Raw genomic sequence first — 21,981 nt, 5'->3', positions numbered from 1 at the left:
TACAGCATCAGACTCCTATGTGTAGAACAATACACGTGCAACAGTAAATCATCACTGTAAATGTAATATAACAGTTGGTAGACTGTGTGCCTCTTACCTGCTGTTTCTGCTTGAGTTTCTTCTGAAAAGCATCAGCTTTCGACTTTGCTGCGTTTAGTTTCTGCTGAGCGGCCTTTAATTCCTTCTCCCTCTCGGCTTCAGCATTCTTCATTTTATTCTCCAACATTTTGTACTTTTCTTCAGCCCGCTTCTGTACCTCTTTAGTAGATTTTAATTTCTCCTCACTCTCCTCTGGTTTGAAAAAAAAAAGTAGATTCAGTATTGCTTTCTTGTATAAACAATAACTTACACATAACTAGTCATATTTAAGGAACACTGTCTAAAACTTGTACAAACCTATTGCCTTGCGAAGTCTCTCAAGCTCCTCCTGTTGCTGATGAAATGAGCTCTGCTGAAGTTTGGCTTGAAGAATTTGCTCCTCTTCAACCTTCAGCTCAAACTGTTGCTTCAGCTGCCGATATCTACAAAAAGTAATCAAGTCATGTAAAAAGCCACTTAAAAAGCAAACAAACAAAACAACCACAAAACCTACTTCTCTGCAGTCGTCTTCACACTAGCCAGCTGCCTTTCAATTTCTTTAAGCTGCTTTTCCTTTTCAATCAGCTCGTCCTGAACATCCTTTAGAGACTGTAGGCTGGTCAAAACTGATGCAGTCTGGGAACGAGCACCTGCCATTAGAGGTCAAAAAGGTTAATGTAGAGAAATTAAAGTCGCATGTACACAGTACTTTGCACAGATTTATATCATGTAAGTTTATTGATACTTTGCACCTTTGTCATCAAATGTTCCCTGGGGGTGTGGTGCAAACTGTAGCACTGCTCTGTTTAAAGATGATACTCAAATTGGACTTTAATCTGAGCTTTGTTTCAACACAATCTGGTCAGAAAGAACTACCTTAACTAGAACTACAACAGAACATTTGAGATTATATGTGATGTTATACAAGTCCCTCTCAGATAACATTTCAGCCACAACCTAGAAAGCATTGGCCAACAGTTTTTCAGTAAATTACTTTCACCTGAAAATGTGTTGTTTAAATCTATTTTGTATTTTTCTTTTTTTCCCAGACTCTCTTAAACTTTTTGTGACATTTTGTGCTAATGTGTACATTGTGTCACCATGGTACCTCCTACATGTATATCTCATAGTAGAAAGTTTAGACCACACCAGAATGTCACTGTGAAGTATGAACAGCCATTCTCACACTTACCTCCACTCAGTGTTCCCTGTGGGTCAAAGATATCTCCTCCTAGTGTGACTGTTTTAGTCATCACCTGTTTATCAAAAGCCACCCTTTTGGCATTGTCCAAAGTATCACAAACTAATGTTGAACCAAACACGTACTCCATAGCTTTACGGAGGTCAGATTCGTAGCCGACAAGTGACAGAGCTGTGTGAACATTGTTTTCTCCAACCTGACAGGAAACACAGCAGTTAGAAAAATGTGAATTATGGATATCAAGGGATTTATTGACAGTGGTGTTATGCCTTACCAGGTTCTTTGCAGTGTTGACAACTCTGTCATTGAGGGTTTTGGCAGAGATTTTGTTCAAGGGTATGATGGTATATCTTCTCTGCAACTCACCCTTCTCCAAAAGTTTCTTACCAGTCACCTAAAACACAAATGATCATTCAGACAAAGCAGGCCTACTGGAGCTAAAGAAGTAATAGCCTTTTCTTCTATATTTGTACCTCAGTGTCCACAACAATGTTATAGAGTCGCCCTCCTGCCACTACCTCCAAGGCTGTGGCATAAGACACATCATGCACTGAAATCAGGTTAGCCAGTAAGCCCTTTACTTTGCTGCGGTCCCAGCCTCTCTCTGGGTCCCTAATTACAAAAACATAGCACAGCATTTATGTTTTTGTTTACACTCTGTAACAAATGCAATATTCTAATCTAGTTATGTTCTTACTTGTAGTCAAAGCGTAGGTTAGGAAAGCGGGAAACCAGACTTTCATAAGTTTCTTTAAGTTTAGAAACCTCTCTAGACAGCTGTCTTTTCTGACCCAACAGCCTTTCTTCCTTGCCATCTGATTGATAGACCACAGATCATTAAAATAACATTTATAATGACAACTATGTCAGATTGTAATTTAAAAAAAAAATTAAACATGTGCGCTACCCTCATAGTTGAGTTTTTCCAATTCAGCTTGCAGTTTTTCCCTGTTGTTTCTGACAGCATTGAATGCGTCCTGATCCTTCTTATAGCCACTGTCCATCTTTTTTACCTCTGCTTGCTTTGTTTTCAGTTCAGCCTGGGCATGTTTCAGGGTCATCTGGGCCTAATCAAAATTAATAATATAGCTGAGCAATAGTCATTTTACAATGAACAGTAGAACATTATGTTGCATGTAATACCTGCTTTGCTTCAGTATCTGCTTTGCTCATGTCATTTTTACAGGCCATCATCTGGCCAGCCAGAGTGGCCTCTTCTCCATCTTCATTTGTAGAAAGACCAGCAGAAACAGCCCTGAAATGTTGCTCAGCAGCTTCCAAAGCAGCGTTGTCCTTTTGCCCTTCTTCTTGTAAGGTCAGAAGCTGTTCAGTAAATTTAGCAACCTCCTTTTCTTTCACCACAAGCATTTTTTTGTCCTTTGGGAATGTTAAGCAAAACATTAACATCATAAAATGCTAACATTGCATATAACAAATGCCAGAAATAAAATATTACCTCATCCATACTTTTGACCAGCTCCTTCTTTTTCTTAGTTTCATCTTTCAGATTCTGTTTTTTCATATCAAGGGCACTTTGAGCTTTGGCATCCACACGCTGTACTTCAGCAAGAGATTCCTCCAAAGTTTTCAAAACCCCATTTACCTCCTAAAAGGATGATAATATAGGATTTAAAAAGTGATTTTAAATATTTTGATAATTGTTCCAACACTATTTTTTCTTACCTGATCTTTTTTCTTCTGCAGCTCATGAATTTGAGCCATCAGCTCCTTCACCTTGGCCTCATTCTCAGCCATGGTAGCTTGCATCTTGGCAATGTTTTCTTGCATCACCCTGAGATTTTCTGCTGATTTAGTTTTGGTCTCCTCAGCACAAACAAACAGCCAGGCGACATACAGACGAGTCAGGTGTTGGATCTCGCGCATTAGCTTCTGGTATTCCAGGTAGGATGACCTTTCCTTTAAAGTGAAGATGTTAATATGCATTATTAATTTATTACCTGTGGTTAAATAATTTGTTTTTATTAGTAAACACACCTCCTGCAGTTTCTGCATGGTTGGAGTAATTTCCTCATCTAAAATCTGTAAGTATAAGACACTGAGTTAAATCTACTGATAATAATGGACAGAATAGTAATTGACAAAGGTTTACTCACAGTCTGAATTTCCTTTAATTTGGCTTCTTTCTTTTCTATTGTTTTCTGAGCACTGATCTTTTTGCACTCATACATTCTTGTACCTGCTGCCTCTTCAATCATAGCTAGAATCTAAAACACCAGAATTTGAAAATATAGAAAGAAGGTATTGAAGACGTTCAGCAATATTACCACTTGTAGACAATTTAATTTACCTCTGGTGGCTTCATATTCAAAACCTTTGTGATTCTTCCCTAAATCATGAAGCACAGTATTCTCAATACAAAATCACAGTTACAGTAAAATGTAAAATTATAAAGTACATAAAAACAGTAGGGTATAGCACTAACCTGCATGATGAGGAAATGGGGATTGTTGACATTGAGCCCAACAGAGCAGAACAGGTCCTGGACTCTGGTGTTGTTAGCGTTAACTCCATTAATCAGGTATTTATTTCTTCCACCAATAACCACCTTAGATATATCCGTAAAGTTAACACAGATTTATGCCATAATATCATTACTATAATAAATATATTCCTACCTGTCTAGTGATGGTGATCTCGTCGTGAGTCTCAAAGCCAAGGGGACTCTGGCTTTTATTGGAGTTGTCAAAAGTAATGGAGACAGTGGCTTTAGTGATGCCAGCCTGACCATTTTTGTACACCAGATCCTGAAGGTTGGAGGCTCGTACCTGAAAACAAACATGCTTCAAGCCGGGCACTTTTTTCTGTTGCTAAATCAACCACAAATACCAAACTTACATGAGAAAGATTAGAAATGCCCAGCAGAAAACATATGGAGTCAAGGATATTGGACTTGCCACTGCCGTTCAGTCCAGTGATCGCGTTAAACAGCGGGTCGAAACCATTGATCTCCGTTCTTTGCGCATAGGACTTGAATCCCTCGATGATTATAGACTTGATGTGCATCTTTGTGCCGGCTTTCCTCCACAAACCCCAAGGAATATGCTAACGAAAAACTGTAAATCCAGCACTCCAGAAAATGAGGAGCGTAGTGTTTACAACCGACAACAGGAAAACCGTAGGCAACTTAAATTTTTGGCGGCATGTGTGGGGTCCTAAAATGCTTTACGCGTGCGTCCTCGTCGCGCCGGAAAGGATTATTCTTTAGTCTTTTTTTTTTACATTATTATATCCAGATACATATTTACTCAACAATAACATTTAGCTATGTATTCAACTGTGTTTCATTGTCGGTCGGCAACAAATAAAACGTGCAGATATTTTTCAGGCACGTCCAAGACAACCAGATAAGGCTTTTGCGCACAGATCCATGCTTTGGCGCCACCGTGAGGCAAACAAACTACGAAAGAATCACTGGATAGCCTAAATTAAGTTGTTAAAGTTTGTCGAGGTCCAAACGTGGCAATCCGAACTGGTAATAGACTTAACTAAGGTTTTCACAATCCCGATCATCGACCAAAGGCGTCAGGTAAGCTGCTGAAGTAACCAAACATTCACCACAAAGCCTCAAATTTAAAGGTACATTATGTGACTTCTGGTGGAGGGTTCACCCCCTGCTATTAATGCTTTTCCTGAAATGTTCCACATTTTTGGCATTAAATTTATCTGTCTCCATGAATATAAACATCTGGCACTACCAAATCGCTCTCAAAAAATTCCAGCAGTAACAACAGACATAAATGTCAACAAATGCTTGTACTCTGTGTTAATGTAATGTAATGTGATGCGTGAGCTACTGTGTCCAAGTAATTTCCCGAGTGTATCAGTAAAGTCTATGCTAAATAGTTTAATGCATATTATGGGGCACTTCAAGCTGGTGGCAAACCCTTCACCTCAAAAGGTACATACTGCACCCCACTTAAAGAATTAAATCCAATAATATGCACTATAGTCTGAACACCTTCTAAAACCTAATACACTTCATCTTGACCATTTCTCATGTTATAACTAGAACAAATGTAGTATGAAAAATAACAAGAAATACATATTGTGCCTATGATACACAAAACAGGACAGTAGGACCCTCTGCTGGTGTATGTGCAGTGAGGAGAGACTCAAGTTTAGCTAAATTGTGCTGATGAAGGTGGATTACCACCAGATTACATCATCTTGTGGGTTTTCAGATGTTGTAAAAACACACTTAATAGGACAGATTTCAGAACTCTTCACATATTGACAAATTCACATTTTAATAAATTATAACAGTAGACTCACAAAATATGCACGTGACAGTTGGCCCAGTTATACACAGGGTTTTAAATAGGCCTTTCATTACTAAAAGGATCATTACAACAGCAAAAATACATTTTATATGATGGCCACACACCACACAATTTTACTAATAATGATACACTGACACCACAACAGTCAAAAATGGGCTTATACAGTGATGTAAAATAATCCACAGTATTACTACATTAAATATGGATTTCTTTATATGAATTAATCCACCTACGCATCCAGTGGCACGGGACACATAGACAGGCAAACCAAATTAAATGCATAGAAGCATATCTGTGAAAGCACCACACAGTCTCCTCTGTTTGAGTAAAAGGAAGTGGGTTTGATATAGACCCAGTCAAAGTTCCGAAGGTTCAGTGTCCTCTGACAATATTGGTCACTCAGAGCAACCAGTGCCCGGACGATTGCATATTTGGCCGAGCAGCTGATGGCCGTCACTGTCCGCACCTTACTGAAGTGCAGCAGGAAACAAGGGTCATCCTACAGAAAAGGAGTGATTTTAGATTGGTACAGTCTCACACCATTCATTATTTTCAGATTCTAAATGTGATAATGTCGCACTCTCAATGAGTCATGTCTGAATTGTTATATGGTACAGTGTTTCCCATTAATACAAGAGATTGGTGGTCTGCCATAGTCTAAAATAGTCCCCCATAAAATAAGATGGACTGCACATTGGCATAACAAAATGACTGCTTAAAGATGAAATGTAGTGACATTTATACTCCAAAAATTAAATGAGATTAAATTATTCAAATAAAAATAATTTGTGCCACCTCACAGATGGACCTAAATACATTTAAATTGTGAAGGATAAGAATCAAAACTGCACAAATGATCAAAAACTATCACACTAATTTGAAACAGATTTTCCAAGAAAAATAATAATCATTGTATGTATACTGAAGAATTAAAAAAAAAAAAAATTTAAAAAAAAAGGAAATGTTTAGTAACTCCCTCTTCTTACCAAACAATACCACATAATCAGCATATTAATCAAATTGCTGACCCGATTTTCAATTAGACAATGGTATTATTGGCTTACATTTGTATTGTGCCATACAAATAACAATACAAAACTCTGATGTAATCTCTTTCTGTAGTCACACAGCTGTCCTGGTCAGAAGAACAACATGTACTTGGTCGGACTACAGCATTCTACATAACCCACTGACCACTGTTATAGGAATACCATTAATTAAAACTGTTTATTTGTGTGGGCCTTTAAACTCACTTAATCATCTTTAAACAATGATTACTAATATATTCACATTTGTTATATTAATTCCTGTTGTGGATTGCCAAAGGGTTTGGATAAGTTTGAATACAAAAGGAAACAATACAAAAGGATCTCATTCTTGCTGGCATTAAGTGGTATTATCTTACAAATTACTTCTGTTAAAATACATGTGCTATAATGATGGAAAATTTAGTGCTCTAAGAAGAATGTGAGCCTTACCACATCAGGATCCCGACCATCGACTAGATTCAAGTCCTCCAGGAACCAAATCTCTGTCCTTTTGTAGCTGTCCTGTATGCTGGAGCGTTTGGTTTGGGACCTTTTGGATCCAGTTTTTAAAGTGGTCTGTGATATCTGGCATCGCACAATCGATAACTGTACCTGTCTTTTTGCAACTGTAATTAAAAAAAATTAGTTGAACTTAAAATAATACTTTATGGTTCCATGCCAGACATTACAATGACCAAAATAATTAGACGTTTTTACCTGACACACAGAGAAAATGCCTGCCTGGTGACGGCTCCTCAATTTCAATAAACTCAGCCAGTCTTTGTTTTGCAGGTCTGAACAAAACCCGTTGCATTTCCTCTCGGAGAAGAGACGACATAGTAGTGGTGATGTTTGCAAAAAAATGAGAAAAAAATTCAACCACAACTGGAAAGGTAAGACAATACAAGGCAGATACTTCTGGCAATGGGAGTGAGGGGCGTGTGAGTATGATCTGATGTTCTCACACATACACTCAGTGTCGACCAGCTTTGCTAATCTTTCATTTAAGCACCAACCAAGAGGGACTTGCAAAAGCAATTATAGAGCGTTATGTTTGGTTCATCCTTTTATCACTTCAATTAGCATCCATTATGAGCACAAACTTTGTGACTCCCATACTAACCCTATTTTCCTGTTATTATGGATTATTTGCTTTATTTACATCTGTTGATTGTTGTATGTGTTTTTAAGGACACTATCTTTTTTCCTTTTTCATGTTAGTCTTGCTGTCTCCACTTCCATACTGAGGTTATATATGATGGCACAGAGCCCAGTGTTCATCTGTGATTAAATGGTTTGTGTGGGAAAAGGATGTCCCACAGCACTTTGAATGGCTTCCATTACCATCTAATAATTTAATCTATGTAAGCCTATAGGTAGGCATTTAACTGCATTAGATCATATACATGTGTATATAGATATATATTTTACATATTACAATCTTAACAGATTCAGGCCAAATTCAAATGTCTAAACTAACATCTGTTATTTTAGCCCAAATACAAGTATGCACCTGCACACATTTCCCCAGACAAAAAGACACATGATTTGATTTGTTGGCAGGAAATGCAGTGGTTTCATTTGATTTGTCACTTTTGTGAAAACAAAGACCAGTCTTTGTACAGTTAAGTGCTTTATTGTTGTTTTGGTGGGTGCTCGCTTTGAAAGGCTTTTTACCTCTGAGATGGAAAGATGAGCAGATGGGCAGGAAGTCTATTGAGGAAAGCAAATATACAAGTGTTGAATCTCATGAATAACATATGAGCTGTGTACTTATCAGAAACTTTACTTGTAGTCAGTCAGTTGCTGGCATGGAAACCTTTGCAATAGATAATCAAGAGTTTTGAAGAAGATAAAATATGGGTTTTCAAGGGCATGTCTGGATTTCTCTGAGGGTGGAGCTTGTTTACTGGTCGCTTGACACAAAATATCTTGCCTGCCTCGTTTGTTGTAAACTCTCTTTTGGTTTCCATCAATCAAATGTGCCTGGCTTCACATCTCAGGCTTTCCCAGAATTCCTATTTCTCTGAAAGGCTTGGTGCAACGTTCATGTGCACCTTCCGCTCATAATGTTATGATTTTCCTGGTATCACATGAAAGCAGCAGACTGTATATTGTATAAACAGTAAACAGCTCGTATCGAGTGCACTGTGTAGCGAAAAATGTCAAATTATGGGTAAAACTTTATTTTACACTACCCTTAATACAGTGTACCTCATTAGGTATTTTACAACAATCTCAACAACACTGAATGAATCAAATATCTTCTTACTACTGTGCAGCTACATGTTATTAGTGAAAAGGGAAAAATATTAAGTTTTTTACTTTTTTATATTGTCAAGAGTGACTCAGTTATTTAATGAGAAGGTATATCTGGATCTTGAGTGTCAGTTTGCTGGGGGAAGGGTTATATCTTAAAAATTGCATCTTGGTCTTGACCTCCTTTCCATCACATTATACTTGTCCCAGTACATATACCCACACATCGTCCGTGCCTGCATGGTTTTGTGATTTGGTTTTGGATGAAAATTATGCTTTTGAAACTCAGCAGTATTATTCTATGAAAAGTTGCAATATACACTATTCCCATAAACATATTTTTTTATTTGTTGTAGTTATAATATGTTATAAACATTTTTATTTAATATTTATCATCTGCATTTGGCATTTATGTATTCATTTAAAATGTTTAATATAGATTTAGGTTAGCTTTTTTGTTGCATTGCAAAGCTGAAGAGGTGGCAGATAGCTGTTAATGCTGTAATTTACTTTAGACAAATGATGTAAATTTTGGGCTTTAAACGAGAACATCAATATTGTGCAGGTTCACCATCATGGACTACAGACCCATGATTGGTTGTCAATAACCGGGAAACCCCTTGTGATGAGGATGGGCCATCCCTCTCCACCCTCTTGGCAATCGCCCAACGTCATATTCAGTTTCAGGAGCAACCAAAATTCACCGCTTTACATTTTCCTCTGAATGTCAATCAAATGCTTTTTCTTCACCTAAACGCACAGCTGTGTTTCTTTTGTTTTCAACCTAAGAAATATTTTCTAATGTAAGTTAGTCCAAACATCACGCTCATAACATAGAAGAATAGTTCTTATTGTAGAGCCACAATTTCTTCATGCGCTGCCTTACCCCGTTTTGTTACCACTGTACTAGCAAAATAGTGCGCCCTACTGTCTCCATTGCGCATGACTGTACGTCGTAATATGAAGTAGGCCTCCTGTTTTTCTCCCATCCCGGAGTCCTCCTGGCCCCCACCGCCTCGATTCAACGTTAAGTAAGCAAAACACGGAGGCAGCTGACGATCATTCATGAAGGTACGGCTTTTTTGTGTACATTTTGAAGCAGCGAGCGTGTTTATTGTGAGGTAGCACGGCGCTTGTCGTGCGTAAATGGTGTTTAGAGCGTGCGGAAGCGGTCGGACTGCAGAGGAGGCTTTGGGACTGTTTCCGCACGCTTGAGGGAGAGCAAGGCCCAGTGACCCACATTCAGAGCAGCCAGTGTGTATGTATGAGTGTGTATGTGTGTGAGTGGGCGTGCGTGTGCGTAAAGGCTGTGCTTGTGTGCGTGTATGCGCGCTCGTGGCTCTATCTCTGTGTGTACATACATCTGCCGCGAAAATGTTTCCACCATTGCCGATTTTAGACATTATTTAATGGCTCAAGGCTTTCATTCGCCCGGCTTTTGCAAGGATCGGCATCTGCACTGACGTTTAGGTACCGTTTCTTGTGGTGTTTGCGATATTTTCGTGAATATTTTGTCTTCAATGTCAGTTGTTGGCGTGACAGCTTGAGGCTCGGCGCCAGCTTGCTATGTTGGAGACAACTATTCCTCTTGTTTATTCCATCAACACTAATGATTTACCTATCTTGATTGTACCTTAAAGCGTTTTTGAGTTAAACGTAATCACAATTGACACATTTAAGCTTTTAAAATCTGTTTATTTACGTGGAGTTTAGTAGCAAGCTGCGTAAACCTGCTAGCTTGCTATATAGGTTGCTCTCTTTTCGTTGTATAACGAACACCTGTGGCACAAAGAAGCACATTTGTAATTTGCTGCACTTATTTTATAAAATAATACGTAGACGCATTTGGCACGATTACATTTTATTGCTTTTCAGGGCCACGTTTCTAAAGTGCTTTTTTTGGAGCTTATTGGCTTGTTTGACTGATATAATGGGGCTCATTTCATCACTGTACGTGGTTTTAAGACGGGCCCAGGTACCCAGTCCCTTTACTAGATTTCTATAAAAGAAAAAGTACCTTAAATGCCACACACACACATTTGAATGAAAAGTTTCCCTCTAATTCTTCCTAACCCTGCCTTCATAGATTATAAATTTATGGATTACCCTGTTTTTTATCAAGTTATACACACTTACTAACCTAATGTCAATAATTTTGAAAATAGCCTAATATTGGAAGGGTTCTAACATTTTTGTTAAATTAAATTTTTATCATATGAACACTGATGAAAACTTGCCCAGACACTCTTGGTAGATCGCCTAATACTTTAGCCATTAAATGTATAATGTATTCAAAATGACTATGTGACCTATTCAAATAAATGACTCTGTCCATACTGAAAATAACTTAATTTTTCACAATACAAAGTGTATTGCATACCTGATTGATCTTGTCCACATCTTTTTGGCAACATTGGCATTTGCAGTCTGTTTCAAAATATCTTTTGGCCTCAGTCTAGCAGAGCACTTATCGATTATTCTCTTGACCCACTGATGTACTCATTTCTTTTTTTTTCCTGCTGCAAATGACTAAGTCTTTGCTTTTGTGTTTCAGGTGAGGTGTGGCCAACACGTGAGATCGTGAACGGTTTAAATCAAGAACAGCCAGCTCTCCATACACCTTTACATTCCACTAAGTAAGTGCAAGTAAGAGCAATATTATACAAACAAGTCACACATTTTTAATTATGATTTAACAACCTAGCAGAAACTGGACTACAATTTAAATTATTTTTATATATAGTTAACTCAGTTGTTATTACTCTTAATTTTTTATCTAAAATGGAAGTGGAACTCTAGCTATTGTTTGTTTAATGTGCCCTGTGCAACTACTTTTGTGGAGGGTCCGCCACCGGCTTCTCTCCATGCTTTGCCTGGAATGCTCCATGATATGAAATTAAACATATCCATCTAACATTATTCATTATGGGTTTTCCAATGCTCAAAAATTTTGTAATTCCTGCTGTGAATAGGGGCGACTCTCCACAGAGCTGAATTGTATTTTAGCGCTGTGCTGTAACCTGCTTGTTTCCTTTGTGATAGATGGGTTTAATCTATATTGTGGAACATTCTAGACCAAGCAATAACATTTACGGTACATGGAGACATGAGTTGGCAGACCCTCCACTAGAAATGTTACGCAGTGCACCTTTAAGAATATACACAACGCAAATGTTAGAACTCCTTAAACTATGGCAATGACTGTTGACCTTTATTATGTTCTGTGATTTCTTCCTGCAGGCTTGATTGACCACCATGACCCATCCACATTCTTCTTTTTCATGACCTCAGTGATCTGCCTGTTTTGACCACAGTGTCCCCTTTGACCTCAAGACTCCTTAGAGAAGACGAGTGTGTGCATAAGCTGTTGTGGGGTGAGTTGCAAACTATGTCTCCAAGCACATAATTTTTCTTAAAGGGCCCACATTAGACTTTTTTTCTGTTTATAATGTTGTTTTACCATAAAAATATATAGTTCTGTTTTGTTTCGTTTACACACGATTAACACAAAAATCCGGCACCAAAAACACTCAGTTCCCCCATTGTGATGTCAGGTAACACAAAAATCCGGCACCAAAAACATTCAGTTCCCCTCTTATGATGTCAGGAACAGGAAGTGCTCCATTATGTTTTTAAACTCTATACACCTTCTCTAAAATCATTTGGATGATTTCAGCCCTGGAATGGACTTGAACTAAAGGTAAAAGGTAGCCGTTAACTTAAAAACACCACAAAGGATTACTCAAACATTTGGGAATGAAACAAAAACTCGGCATGTTTTTGATTAGGTAACATTCTCACATGGCCTAAAGCTCTCAATAGTCAATTTTGTGTATTATAGGACCTTTAAATCTGTGTGCATCTTTGCAAAATGTAGTAAATAAACACTTGTGCTAGTGAGATTAAATTAAATGTTCTTTTTCTTCTTAGGTGGTCTTCCAAATGTCTACCTCACGGTTTAAGACCAAGTCACTACAGCCACAGCCCTGATCAGCAGCCAACATGACATCAAGCATAGGGTAAAGATAGCAGATGTGTCTCATAATTATCTTGTTAATGTGAGTTTTACATCCCTTAAGAGGAACTAAAATAACTCGGGACATAACTTCACTAATGACTAACTCCATATTAACATGTGTGTAGTAGATAATCAACTATTTAGTTGTGGAATTGAAATTTTAATGAAATGTCCGTAAATTAATCTTGAAACTAAAAGTACACACCTTGCTATACAATGTGCTTGGAACCTTGTTACCAAGCACAATGCATTCCTACCCTCTGTGTCTCACTCATGTTTTGTGTGTGTATGTGTGACCCAAAAATAAACCTCCTGCTGGCATGTAGGAATCCCTGTTATCCGCTCATTAGCCAACATCTGTCATTAGCTATTATTAACAAAAATATCTGCTAATGTCCTTACACAGGAAGCACAAGAAACCCTGGGAAAATGGTCTGTAACGATTTTCTCTCTCTCATAGGGATGATTGTAGCCTCTTTGATGGGTTGATGGAAGAAGATGAAAAGGACAAAGCAAAACGGTAAGTTCAATAATATTCTTTACTTTTGTAACACTGTTTGTTTGTTTTTTTAACTACCTTTTTTTTTTTTTTTTTTCTAATTCAGTGTGTCCCGTAATAAGTCTGAGAAGAAACGGAGGGACCAGTTCAATGTCCTCATCAAAGAACTTGGCACCATGTTGCCTGGCAACACCAGGAAGATGGACAAGTCCACAATCCTTCAGAAAAGCATTGACTTCCTCTGTAAACACAAAGGTCAGGCTCTTGGTTAACTTCCTGTTATTGGTGTTGTACACACCCCTGAAGTTTATCATTCACAGCTATAAAGCCAGTGGTTACTGCTTGTCTATTTAAAGCACCTGAGCTCTTCAGTGTTTTTATGACACATGTTAATGCTCAAGCTGCCACATATTGCAATATACATTCAGACTTCCCCAAATGGTATGAATTTGTCAGAGCTGACCAATCTTGTTTGACCTACTTTGGTTATATTTCCGTATATAATTTTGTTGTATGAATTTGGAGGTTAAGATCCTTATATTGTTGATTTGCCATTATCATTTTAATGTTTTTATTGTAAATTATGTTTGGGTGTTGCTACCTTTCTTTTTTTCTTTTTATTTAATATGCAGTATATAATATTTTCCATGTTTTTTAATTGTAATTGGTCTGTTTAATTTGCTGAGTATACAAATGTGTCTCTCCCATACAGAGATTGCAGCCCAGTCTGAATCCAGTGAAATCAGACAGGACTGGAAACCTCCATTTCTTAGCAATGAGGAATTCACCCAGCTCATGTTGGAGGTGAGAAAGCTATGATTTGTTGCTGCTTTCCCACTTTTAAACATTGAATTGCTACTTTGCAGTGACATCATGGGGGTTCACTTTTATTTCTATGCTCGAATGTTCTGCAGTTACTATGGTGACACAATGCACTTTTTAGCAAACATATTTTTAGATTGTCTGAAAAAAATACAAAATGGATTTAAACAGAATATTTTTAGGATGAATAAGTGTTAATAGAAGTGAAAAGGTGAGAGTCAATAACTGAAAAACTAATGAGCTCTCCTGATGTAGTTCAGGCTAAATTCTAACTTGAGGAACAGAGCTTCATTAATTGATTACATGTTATCAGTTTATAAAGAACTTCAGTCTGAATCTGTTTATTTACCCCTATGTTTTATAATAATTGTGTATACTGTTCATATTGTTTGTATGTTTTAAAATAATGTGTGTGTGTGTGTGTGTGTGTGTGTGTGTATGTATGTATACATGCAATTAAAAAAACAAAAAAAACGGAGCTTGAGACAGATCAGAACCTTCACTTATCCTCACACTACCAGGGAGTATTGATGACAGCTGCAAAGTATCAATCTGATATCCAGATGTTTTACTTGTTTTACTCATTTTTTTCATTCATTTTTAGGCCCTGGACGGGTTCTTTATAGCAATAATGACTGATGGAAATATCCTTTACGTTTCTGAAAGTATCACTTCACTACTTGAACATTTGCCTGTAAGTAACAGCATCTCTAATTGACATAATGTTTTTATGAATGGACTCATTCAATGATGATTCACATACTGTGCACTCTTTTTTGGCTTTAAAGGCAGACTTGGTGGACCAGAATTTGTTAAATTTCCTTCCAGTTGGTGAACACTCCGAGGTGTACAAGGCTCTGTCCACACATCCTTCTGATGTGGAGAGCCTCAATTCAGATTATCTGAAATGTGAGTATATTAAAGTAACATATTTTATTAATCAAATTTTTAGAGGGCAGGTTACTAAGAACCTGCATGAAGGGAATTGTTGAGTGCTTTCAGCACCACCCTCTAAGAGTCAGTAGGGAAGAAATGGAACGCATGCATATGAAAGAAATAATTGTAAGTCCTGTCTTTTCTCCATCAGCTAAGAATCACATGGAGTTCTGCTGTCATATGCTGCGAGGGGCCATTGATCCAAAAGAACCCCCTGTGTATGAATATGTTAAGTTTATTGGCAACTTTAAATCACTCAACAATGGTATGTCGTACACTTTAAAGCTGAAATCTGTTGAAATATAATATGAAACCTGATTTTTATGTCTAACCAATGGTTTTTATGTTTTTGTTTCCTAATATAGTTCCCAATGTCACAAGAAATGGCCTTGCAGGAGTCTTGCAACGGTCTCTACAACCTGCCTTTGATGACCAGGTTTGCTTTGTAGCCACTGTTCGACTGGCTAAACCACAATTCATTAAGGTAGTGTGGCAGTGAAATTACATTTAATAATTTTACAATTTATGAAACGTATCACTTAATAAATCCTACCTCAATGTAAAATTGTGTGTAAAAATGTTTTTTTTGTTGTTGTTTGTTTGTTTGGTTTTTTTATGTCATTAGGAAATGTGTACAGTAGAGGAGCCCAATGAGGAGTTTACCTCCAGGCACAGTTTAGAGTGGAAGTTCCTCTTCTTAGACCACAGGTAAACTCATAACTTCTGATATGAAATGGTCACCTTGTATTTATGTCATCGATTGTTATTATGTAAAATTTTGTGTTTATGCTTATAGGGCTCCGCCAATTATAGGATATTTACCATTTGAGGTTCTGGGAACATCAGGGTACGACTATTATCATGTGGATGACCTGGAGACACTAGCCAAGTGTCATGAACACTGTGAGACTCATTTGTAGACTCCATAATGATCCAAGCGGATCCTCTGAATTTCTAGAGGAATTTCTAAATGTCTTGCTGTTTTCCCTCTTAGTGATGCAGTATGGCAAAGGGAAGTCCTGCTACTATCGTTTCCTAACAAAAGGGCAACAGTGGATCTGGCTACAGACGCACTACTACATAACCTACCACCAGTGGAACTCTAGGCCAGAGTTTATAGTTTGCACACATACAGTAGTCAGGTAAATCTTATCAATTAGCAATGGCTCTCAAGACACTAAACTTTGTATTTATCTAATTTAATCATTTTATTTAGTTTTATTTAGTTTTTTATGAATTCATTTTTGCAGCTATGCAGAGGTGAGGGCAGAGCAACGTAGAGAGCTAGGAATCGAGGAGTCTAACCCAGAAGCGGCTGCAGACAAGGTAATACTTAATTTCTCTATAGGGCTGGGTACAATTCTTTCTTTTTTTGATGCCATTCTACAATTATGCCTACTCAAACTAAATGTTCTTCCAGAGTCAGGACTCTGAGTCAGAGCTAAACACGTCCAGCCTCAAAGAGGCTTTGGAGAGATTTGATCATAGTCGAACGCCCTCCACTTCTTCTCGTAGTTCTCGCAAGTCCTCCTCCCATGTTTCTGACAACACTTGCACTTGTAAGTAACCACAATAAAGAACATATGTACTGAAAATATTGTACATCAACTTAATTACATAGTTTTATTGACATGTTGTATTATCTGTGGTGCCCTAATAAAATGTGATTTGTATCTGTAGCAACGGCTTCCAAACTACACATGGACACAGCCACACCTCCGCGGCAATCATTGGCATCAACTATGGAGATGACCTCTCAGCGGCGCTCCTCTATAAGCAGCCAAGTAAGTCACATTTCTGTAAACAATCTTGGAGACATTGTGTGTTATTTTTAACATTGTAAACTTTCTTCAGTCAATGAGCTCTCAGACAACAAGCCAAAGTGTTACTCCCGGCATGAAGGCTCAGCAGCAGCAACAACCTCAACAGCAGCAGTCACAGCAACTACAAACAAATGTACAAGTGAGTTGTGTTGACTGAACTGAAAATCTGTATTTATGTATCAGATTCTGAAGAAGCATGTGTTTCCTTGTCTGCAGCCTGTAATGGAGTTCTCAGCGCAGGTGAACGCTATGCAGCATTTAAAGGAGCAGCTGGAGCAAAGGACCAGAATGATCCAGGCCAACATCCAGCGGCAGCAGGAAGAGCTGAGGCACATCCAGGAACAGCTCCAGAGAGTACAAGGACAGGGCATACAGGTAAGCCACACATCTGGCATTAGTAAACGTAGTTAGTGAACTGTGGGAGTCTGAGAGAGCCATTTTAGGTTTATTGTTTAGACTTTGAAAATAGCAACCCAAAGCACAGGTCTCATATGGCTATCAAAAAAGTATTAACACATTTATTTTTGATTTGAACATGTTAAACCATACTAATGTAAAGAATAGCACATTCACTGTTACAGTTAACTGCGAACTGACAAATGTCTTTTTTCCCGAAGATGTTGCTGCAGCAGCAGGGTGGAGCCATGAACGTCCAGCTGCCTCAGGTGGGCTCGGTCCAGCAGACGGCTGCTCTGACCACTCAGGTCCAACAAACAGCACTTAACCCTGTCCATTCAGGAACACAAGCTCTAACCATCCAACCACAAGCTCCTCCCCCTCAGCAGAACCTTCAGCCTCAAACCAATGCTCTGGCACAGGTATCATATGATTTGTCTTCAAGCTGATATGTTCTTTATTAAAATAACTTCAGAAAGATCTGTACAAAACAGTATAGATTTTAAAAGTCATCATACATTTTTACCAAAAGCTGACATGGCATATTTGAGTATATATATTCATATTACATACTGTTTCCAAATATTTTTGAATTTTTTACAGCCACAGCGCCAGCCACAGCAACCTCCTCAAGCGCAGACCCAGGCACAGGGATCTGTCTCGGCTCCACTTTATAACACCATGATGATTTCTCAAACGGGCCAGCCCAATGTTCTTCAGATCAGCACTAGTTTGCCACAGAATAACACCCAGCAAGGCACGACTGTTGCCACCTTCACACAGGACAGGCAAATCCGGTGAGGACAATGAAATTATAAAAATATTACAATGCTTTGCCACACAGACTAAATAAATACAAATAGTTCAAATATTTTCTACAGTAGATGTAATTCTTTAAAACTGTTTTACTCAGGTTTCCAGCAGGGCAGCAACTTGTGACCAAGCTGGTGACAGCGCCAATGGCTTGTGGTGCTGTTATGGTGCCCACCTCCATGTTCATGGGGCAGGTGGTAACGGCATACAACCCTTTTGGTGGGCAGCAGGTAAAGACATAACCAGAAGAGTTTTTCTTCATAAAACACAAGAGTTTTTATTACTTTCTGTTTTTTTCTGTTCACTGCAGCAGACTGGACAAACTCAGACCCTTACCCTGCAACCTGCCCAACCAGCCCAAGGTCAAGCTGATGGCCAAAACCAAACAGCAGTAGTGGCTCAGAGCAGCCAGCAAGGCCAGCAGCAGCAACAGCAGTTTTTACAGGTATCACTAGAGGGCAGCATTTATCTTGATTTCAAAGAAGATTTCTATACTACATGAGCTATAAACATAACTGGATTATTCTTCTCTTAAAAATATATTGACAAAAATATCTGTGTAATTCATCAGTTGTCCAGGTAGTAAAAGAAAATTAAATTCTATTAACTAGATAGATACTGTAGATATGGTAAACAAAACAGGGGTGGTAGTTTCAGTGTGGTTAGTTTCTCCCTTCAAACAAATATAACAAATATAATGTCCACCAGTAATGACCAGAACTGAGGCAGCCGATTGGAAGAGTGGTGAAACGTCTTCATTATAATTGACCAAATTGAATTTTCTTTTGCTATTGACACAATTATAAATAACATCCTGAAAGAGGAAGTGACTCTCTGTGTGTATTTCCTCAGGGCACCCGCCTCCTCCATAGTAACCAGTCCACTCAGCTCATTCTGCAGGCAGCTTTCCCACTCCAACAGCAGGGCACCTTCACCCAGACCACACACCCACAGCAGACACAGCAGCAGCCCCCGCAGCAGGCTCACCACCAGCGGCACCAGCAGCAGCTCAAACCTCAGCCTCAGAAACAGCAGAAGGCCCAGTCCACACACAGAGCTGACAGTGTAAGCAGCCAGCCACAGTGATCCAGCTACAATACTTCTGAACCATTGGGGATTTGGTTTTCCTGCAGCCTCCCCATTCTTCCCGATCTGCTGCCCTCCCATTCTCTGTCTCAAAGGATGGCATCATAGGAAAGTGGAAAGCCAGAGAGTCTGGAAAGAACTCTTCAAGATTTGTCTCCATGGCAACAGGATGGATTGGATTAAATTCCTTGTTTTCCTCGGCGGTGGTGGCGTTGTAAAGGAGATGCAATCGCTATGGAGGGTTGACAGTAATCCTGAGAAAATGGTAATGATGGGCCTTTGTGAATGCGTATCAAAATGAACTGACCCTGTACAGACTCAGTGTATAATAAAACCATGTAAATATTCCGTATAGACAAAAAGGAAACGGAAATGTAGTATTTTATATGATTGCATGGAAAGAATAACCGTGTAAGCTTTTATTAGCTTTTGAAAAATTTGAATTTTCACTTTGTTCAAGTGTTTCCTGGTTAAAGATGGAGCAAGTAAGCTCTCCCAGACTTCTTCCCTAATCTTTGTCTCTGAAAGAGTGGAAAAAAGGCTTTAAGTACTGTCAGATTGTTTGAAATGTTTGGGATTTTGAGGAAAACGTGTTTTTAAACTCTGTCTCTGAGACATAAATAGCTCTTAATTTTTTTAAGTACAAATTATGTTTGGCAAAAAACTAGATTACAGTTTAACTGAGTACTTTGCAAAAAGATCACTTCACTTCACGGGTTTAGTGATTCCAAGTGCCAATGACATAGTCCCTTTTTATTTTAAGCAGAATATTGAAAATCATATATTTTCCAACAAGATTATACCCCTTATAAAGTAAGTGTGTGTGTATATATCTATATAAAAATAGTAGGGATTATTTTGTAACATTCAGAGAGCCCTATAGGTGACAAAACAGTATATCCTCAAACCCTCTGAAACTTTAGCACTTGATGTGGTTGTGAACTGTAAATCACTGTCCTGACCTAGTTGTTTGTATCTGTGGTGTGACCTTTGAGAATGTGTGTTTAAGAAAACAATCTGTGTGCATGAGTGAGTTTGTATGTCGTCCCTTGTGTCTTACGATAATTGACTTAGTAAGAATTTGAAGTTGCTGGATGGTACTTGTACTCAGGAATGTGGAAAGTTCAGCTTCTGCCTCAGTCTGGATCCAGACAATGAAGGATTAGACAGTGATGCTGCAGAGACCAAAGGAATTGTCTTTAGTGATTTGACCCATTTGGACTTTTATATAGGCGACTATATATATTACACAAATAGAATAACCACTTTTAGCCCATATGTGGTTCAACAGGAAATACTGTCAGCAGCTGTGACTCCAACAGTAAAACTACAGTAATATGTAGTGGCGGTCTTCTCCAAATCATTGTTTTATCCTTCTATCATCTTCCTCTGCCTCTCAAACCCTCATGCAGTTCAAATGACTATCACTCAGTTCCCAATAGCAGTTGAACCCTGTACTACAGTTACTACAGTTAAAGCCATATCAAACAGAAAACCTTGGACTGAAGGGTGTGTAATGGTTGACAAAGGAGTCTTTCGGATGTGTTTTGTCTCCCAGTGTCATAGCGGCTGTGTGTGGGCGTGTGTGTGCCGTGTGGAAATACTGTCTCCTTATTCTACTTCTTGTATCACTTGGGGGTCAGTTTTATTTTCCCCTGGCGATGGCCAATCAGTTCTTGCGTTGCAGTATACAGGAACAAAATGTAATATTCAAGAAACTTCCTTTATGGTTGGGCTCAGTTTTCTGCAGGCCCATGTGGGATGGCTCAACTTGAATATACTGTGTGAGTGAATGCATTTGTATGCATGTTTACTGTCACTGTAACCCAGTCTATTTTCATATGGAAACAGATTTGTTACTGGCATGGTATGGGTGTTATGCAAAGCAGAGCATTGGTAACCTGTCATGTTATTGTTTTATAATGACAGACGGTTTTCATATACAGTAACTACACAACAGACCAGCCTCAAACAGTATCTCTCTATTGGAGAGAGAATGAGGAAATTTCATGGTTATTACGTAATAGGTTGACTATTTGAACCAGGTCTTCCACCTAACGCATAGCAAGTGTAGATTCTCTATAGAGTAGTTCTATATAAAGCGTCACTAATGTTTAGGTGTGTCACTGATTCCCAGCCCAAGAATGTAATGGTGTAATAGACTAATGGATGTTGTAATTGTGAGTATGGAGAACCTCTGACAGGCTTTTGCTGATGGAAAGAAAATCACTGCTGACATTCATGATTTGAATCCCCAAAACAATATTCAGACTTTGCATATTTGAATGTGTGACCCTTCAAAGCTTGCTGTACCATTTTTACAAACTGAAATCAGCCTTTAATGAAAAAGATTGAATGACATCGAGAGTGAAGGTGTAGGATATTTGAAAAGGCGTGGCTCCTCCCTCCTCACAGTTCCACAGATCACCTCTCCATGACACAATTGGTTCTCGAGATTTGTAGAATTCTGTACACACACTTAAAGTTAAGAACACCAGTATTCAGTGTAAAATGGTGCTATGCTAACTTGTATGTATATCCCCTCTGCTCTTGAACTGTGCTCCTTATCTATCCAAAGTCAAATGTAATATTCAATATTTTGAAGCAAAATGTTTGGCACTATTATAACCCTTCTCCCTAATTGGTCAATTTGAAAATAAAACACTTGCAAATATTCAATCTGACAAATGTCTATGCTTTTGTGTGGTTCAGGTGTATATT

The 21,981-nt window shown here is 38.4% G+C and overlaps 3 protein-coding genes across 6 annotated transcripts in view; 1 reads left to right on the top strand and 2 right to left on the bottom strand.

Moving 5' to 3' along the window:
* The window catches only part of smc2 (structural maintenance of chromosomes 2), a 5,075-nt gene extending 620 nt beyond the window's left edge, over positions 1-4,455 (bottom strand). Inside the window, exons 1-18 of the mRNA XM_055158472.1 lie at positions 4,136-4,455; positions 3,916-4,065; positions 3,723-3,845; positions 3,588-3,626; positions 3,394-3,504; positions 3,275-3,319; positions 2,963-3,196; positions 2,736-2,885; positions 2,423-2,656; positions 2,187-2,346; positions 1,977-2,094; positions 1,753-1,891; positions 1,554-1,673; positions 1,271-1,475; positions 593-728; positions 397-521; positions 98-291; positions 4-15 (exon numbers count right to left, since the gene is read on the bottom strand). Coding sequence (XP_055014447.1) covers positions 4-15; positions 98-291; positions 397-521; positions 593-728; positions 1,271-1,475; positions 1,554-1,673; positions 1,753-1,891; positions 1,977-2,094; positions 2,187-2,346; positions 2,423-2,656; positions 2,736-2,885; positions 2,963-3,196; positions 3,275-3,319; positions 3,394-3,504; positions 3,588-3,626; positions 3,723-3,845; positions 3,916-4,065; positions 4,136-4,303 — 2,463 coding nt within the window. The 5' untranslated portion in view covers positions 4,304-4,455. The remainder of the gene's footprint in view (positions 1-3; positions 16-97; positions 292-396; positions 522-592; positions 729-1,270; positions 1,476-1,553; positions 1,674-1,752; positions 1,892-1,976; positions 2,095-2,186; positions 2,347-2,422; positions 2,657-2,735; positions 2,886-2,962; positions 3,197-3,274; positions 3,320-3,393; positions 3,505-3,587; positions 3,627-3,722; positions 3,846-3,915; positions 4,066-4,135) is intronic.
* A 214-nt stretch (positions 4,456-4,669) lies between these two features.
* On the top strand, positions 4,670-21,952 carry LOC110172558 (circadian locomoter output cycles protein kaput-like). 4 transcript variants are annotated; one of them, XM_055157855.1, is made up of 25 exons: positions 4,670-4,826; positions 7,401-7,501; positions 11,422-11,503; positions 12,108-12,241; positions 12,798-12,886; positions 13,346-13,405; positions 13,491-13,639; positions 14,097-14,188; positions 14,811-14,900; positions 14,995-15,115; positions 15,294-15,407; positions 15,508-15,626; positions 15,768-15,850; positions 15,939-16,045; positions 16,137-16,284; positions 16,393-16,468; positions 16,563-16,701; positions 16,823-16,926; positions 16,997-17,104; positions 17,182-17,340; positions 17,583-17,783; positions 17,965-18,158; positions 18,275-18,404; positions 18,488-18,619; positions 19,027-21,952. In XM_055157855.1, the coding sequence occupies exons 5-25, from the start codon at positions 12,870-12,872 to the stop codon at positions 19,258-19,260; spliced, it is 2,577 nt and encodes an 858-aa protein (XP_055013830.1). In that variant the 5' UTR covers positions 4,670-4,826; positions 7,401-7,501; positions 11,422-11,503; positions 12,108-12,241; positions 12,798-12,869; the 3' UTR covers positions 19,261-21,952. The 4 variants fall into 4 exon arrangements, with proteins under 4 accessions (XP_055013830.1, XP_055013827.1, XP_055013828.1 ...); XM_055157852.1 differs by having other exon boundaries at positions 18,485-18,619; XM_055157853.1 differs by lacking the exons at positions 4,670-4,826; positions 7,401-7,501 and adding an exon at positions 9,322-9,938 and having other exon boundaries at positions 18,485-18,619.
* Positions 5,550-8,058, bottom strand: exoc1l (exocyst complex component 1 like). The gene is made up of 3 exons (XM_020938445.2): positions 7,326-8,058; positions 7,059-7,234; positions 5,550-6,079 (listed from the first exon to the last, which is right to left on the bottom strand). Exons 1-3 carry the CDS (start codon positions 7,444-7,446, stop codon positions 5,810-5,812), a joined length of 567 nt encoding a protein of 188 aa, XP_020794104.1. The 5' UTR covers positions 7,447-8,058; the 3' UTR covers positions 5,550-5,809.
* Positions 21,953-21,981: the final 29 nt, after the last annotated feature.

The sequence above is a fragment of the Boleophthalmus pectinirostris genome, unplaced genomic scaffold (genome assembly GCF_026225935.1).
Source record: "Boleophthalmus pectinirostris isolate CB_2022bp ecotype Guang Dong unplaced genomic scaffold, ASM2622593v1 HiC_scaffold_22, whole genome shotgun sequence".
NCBI lineage: Eukaryota > Metazoa > Chordata > Actinopteri > Gobiiformes > Gobiidae > Boleophthalmus > Boleophthalmus pectinirostris.
Note: the sequence above shows the minus strand (reverse complement) of the source record. Positions and strands in the feature narration are given on the sequence as shown.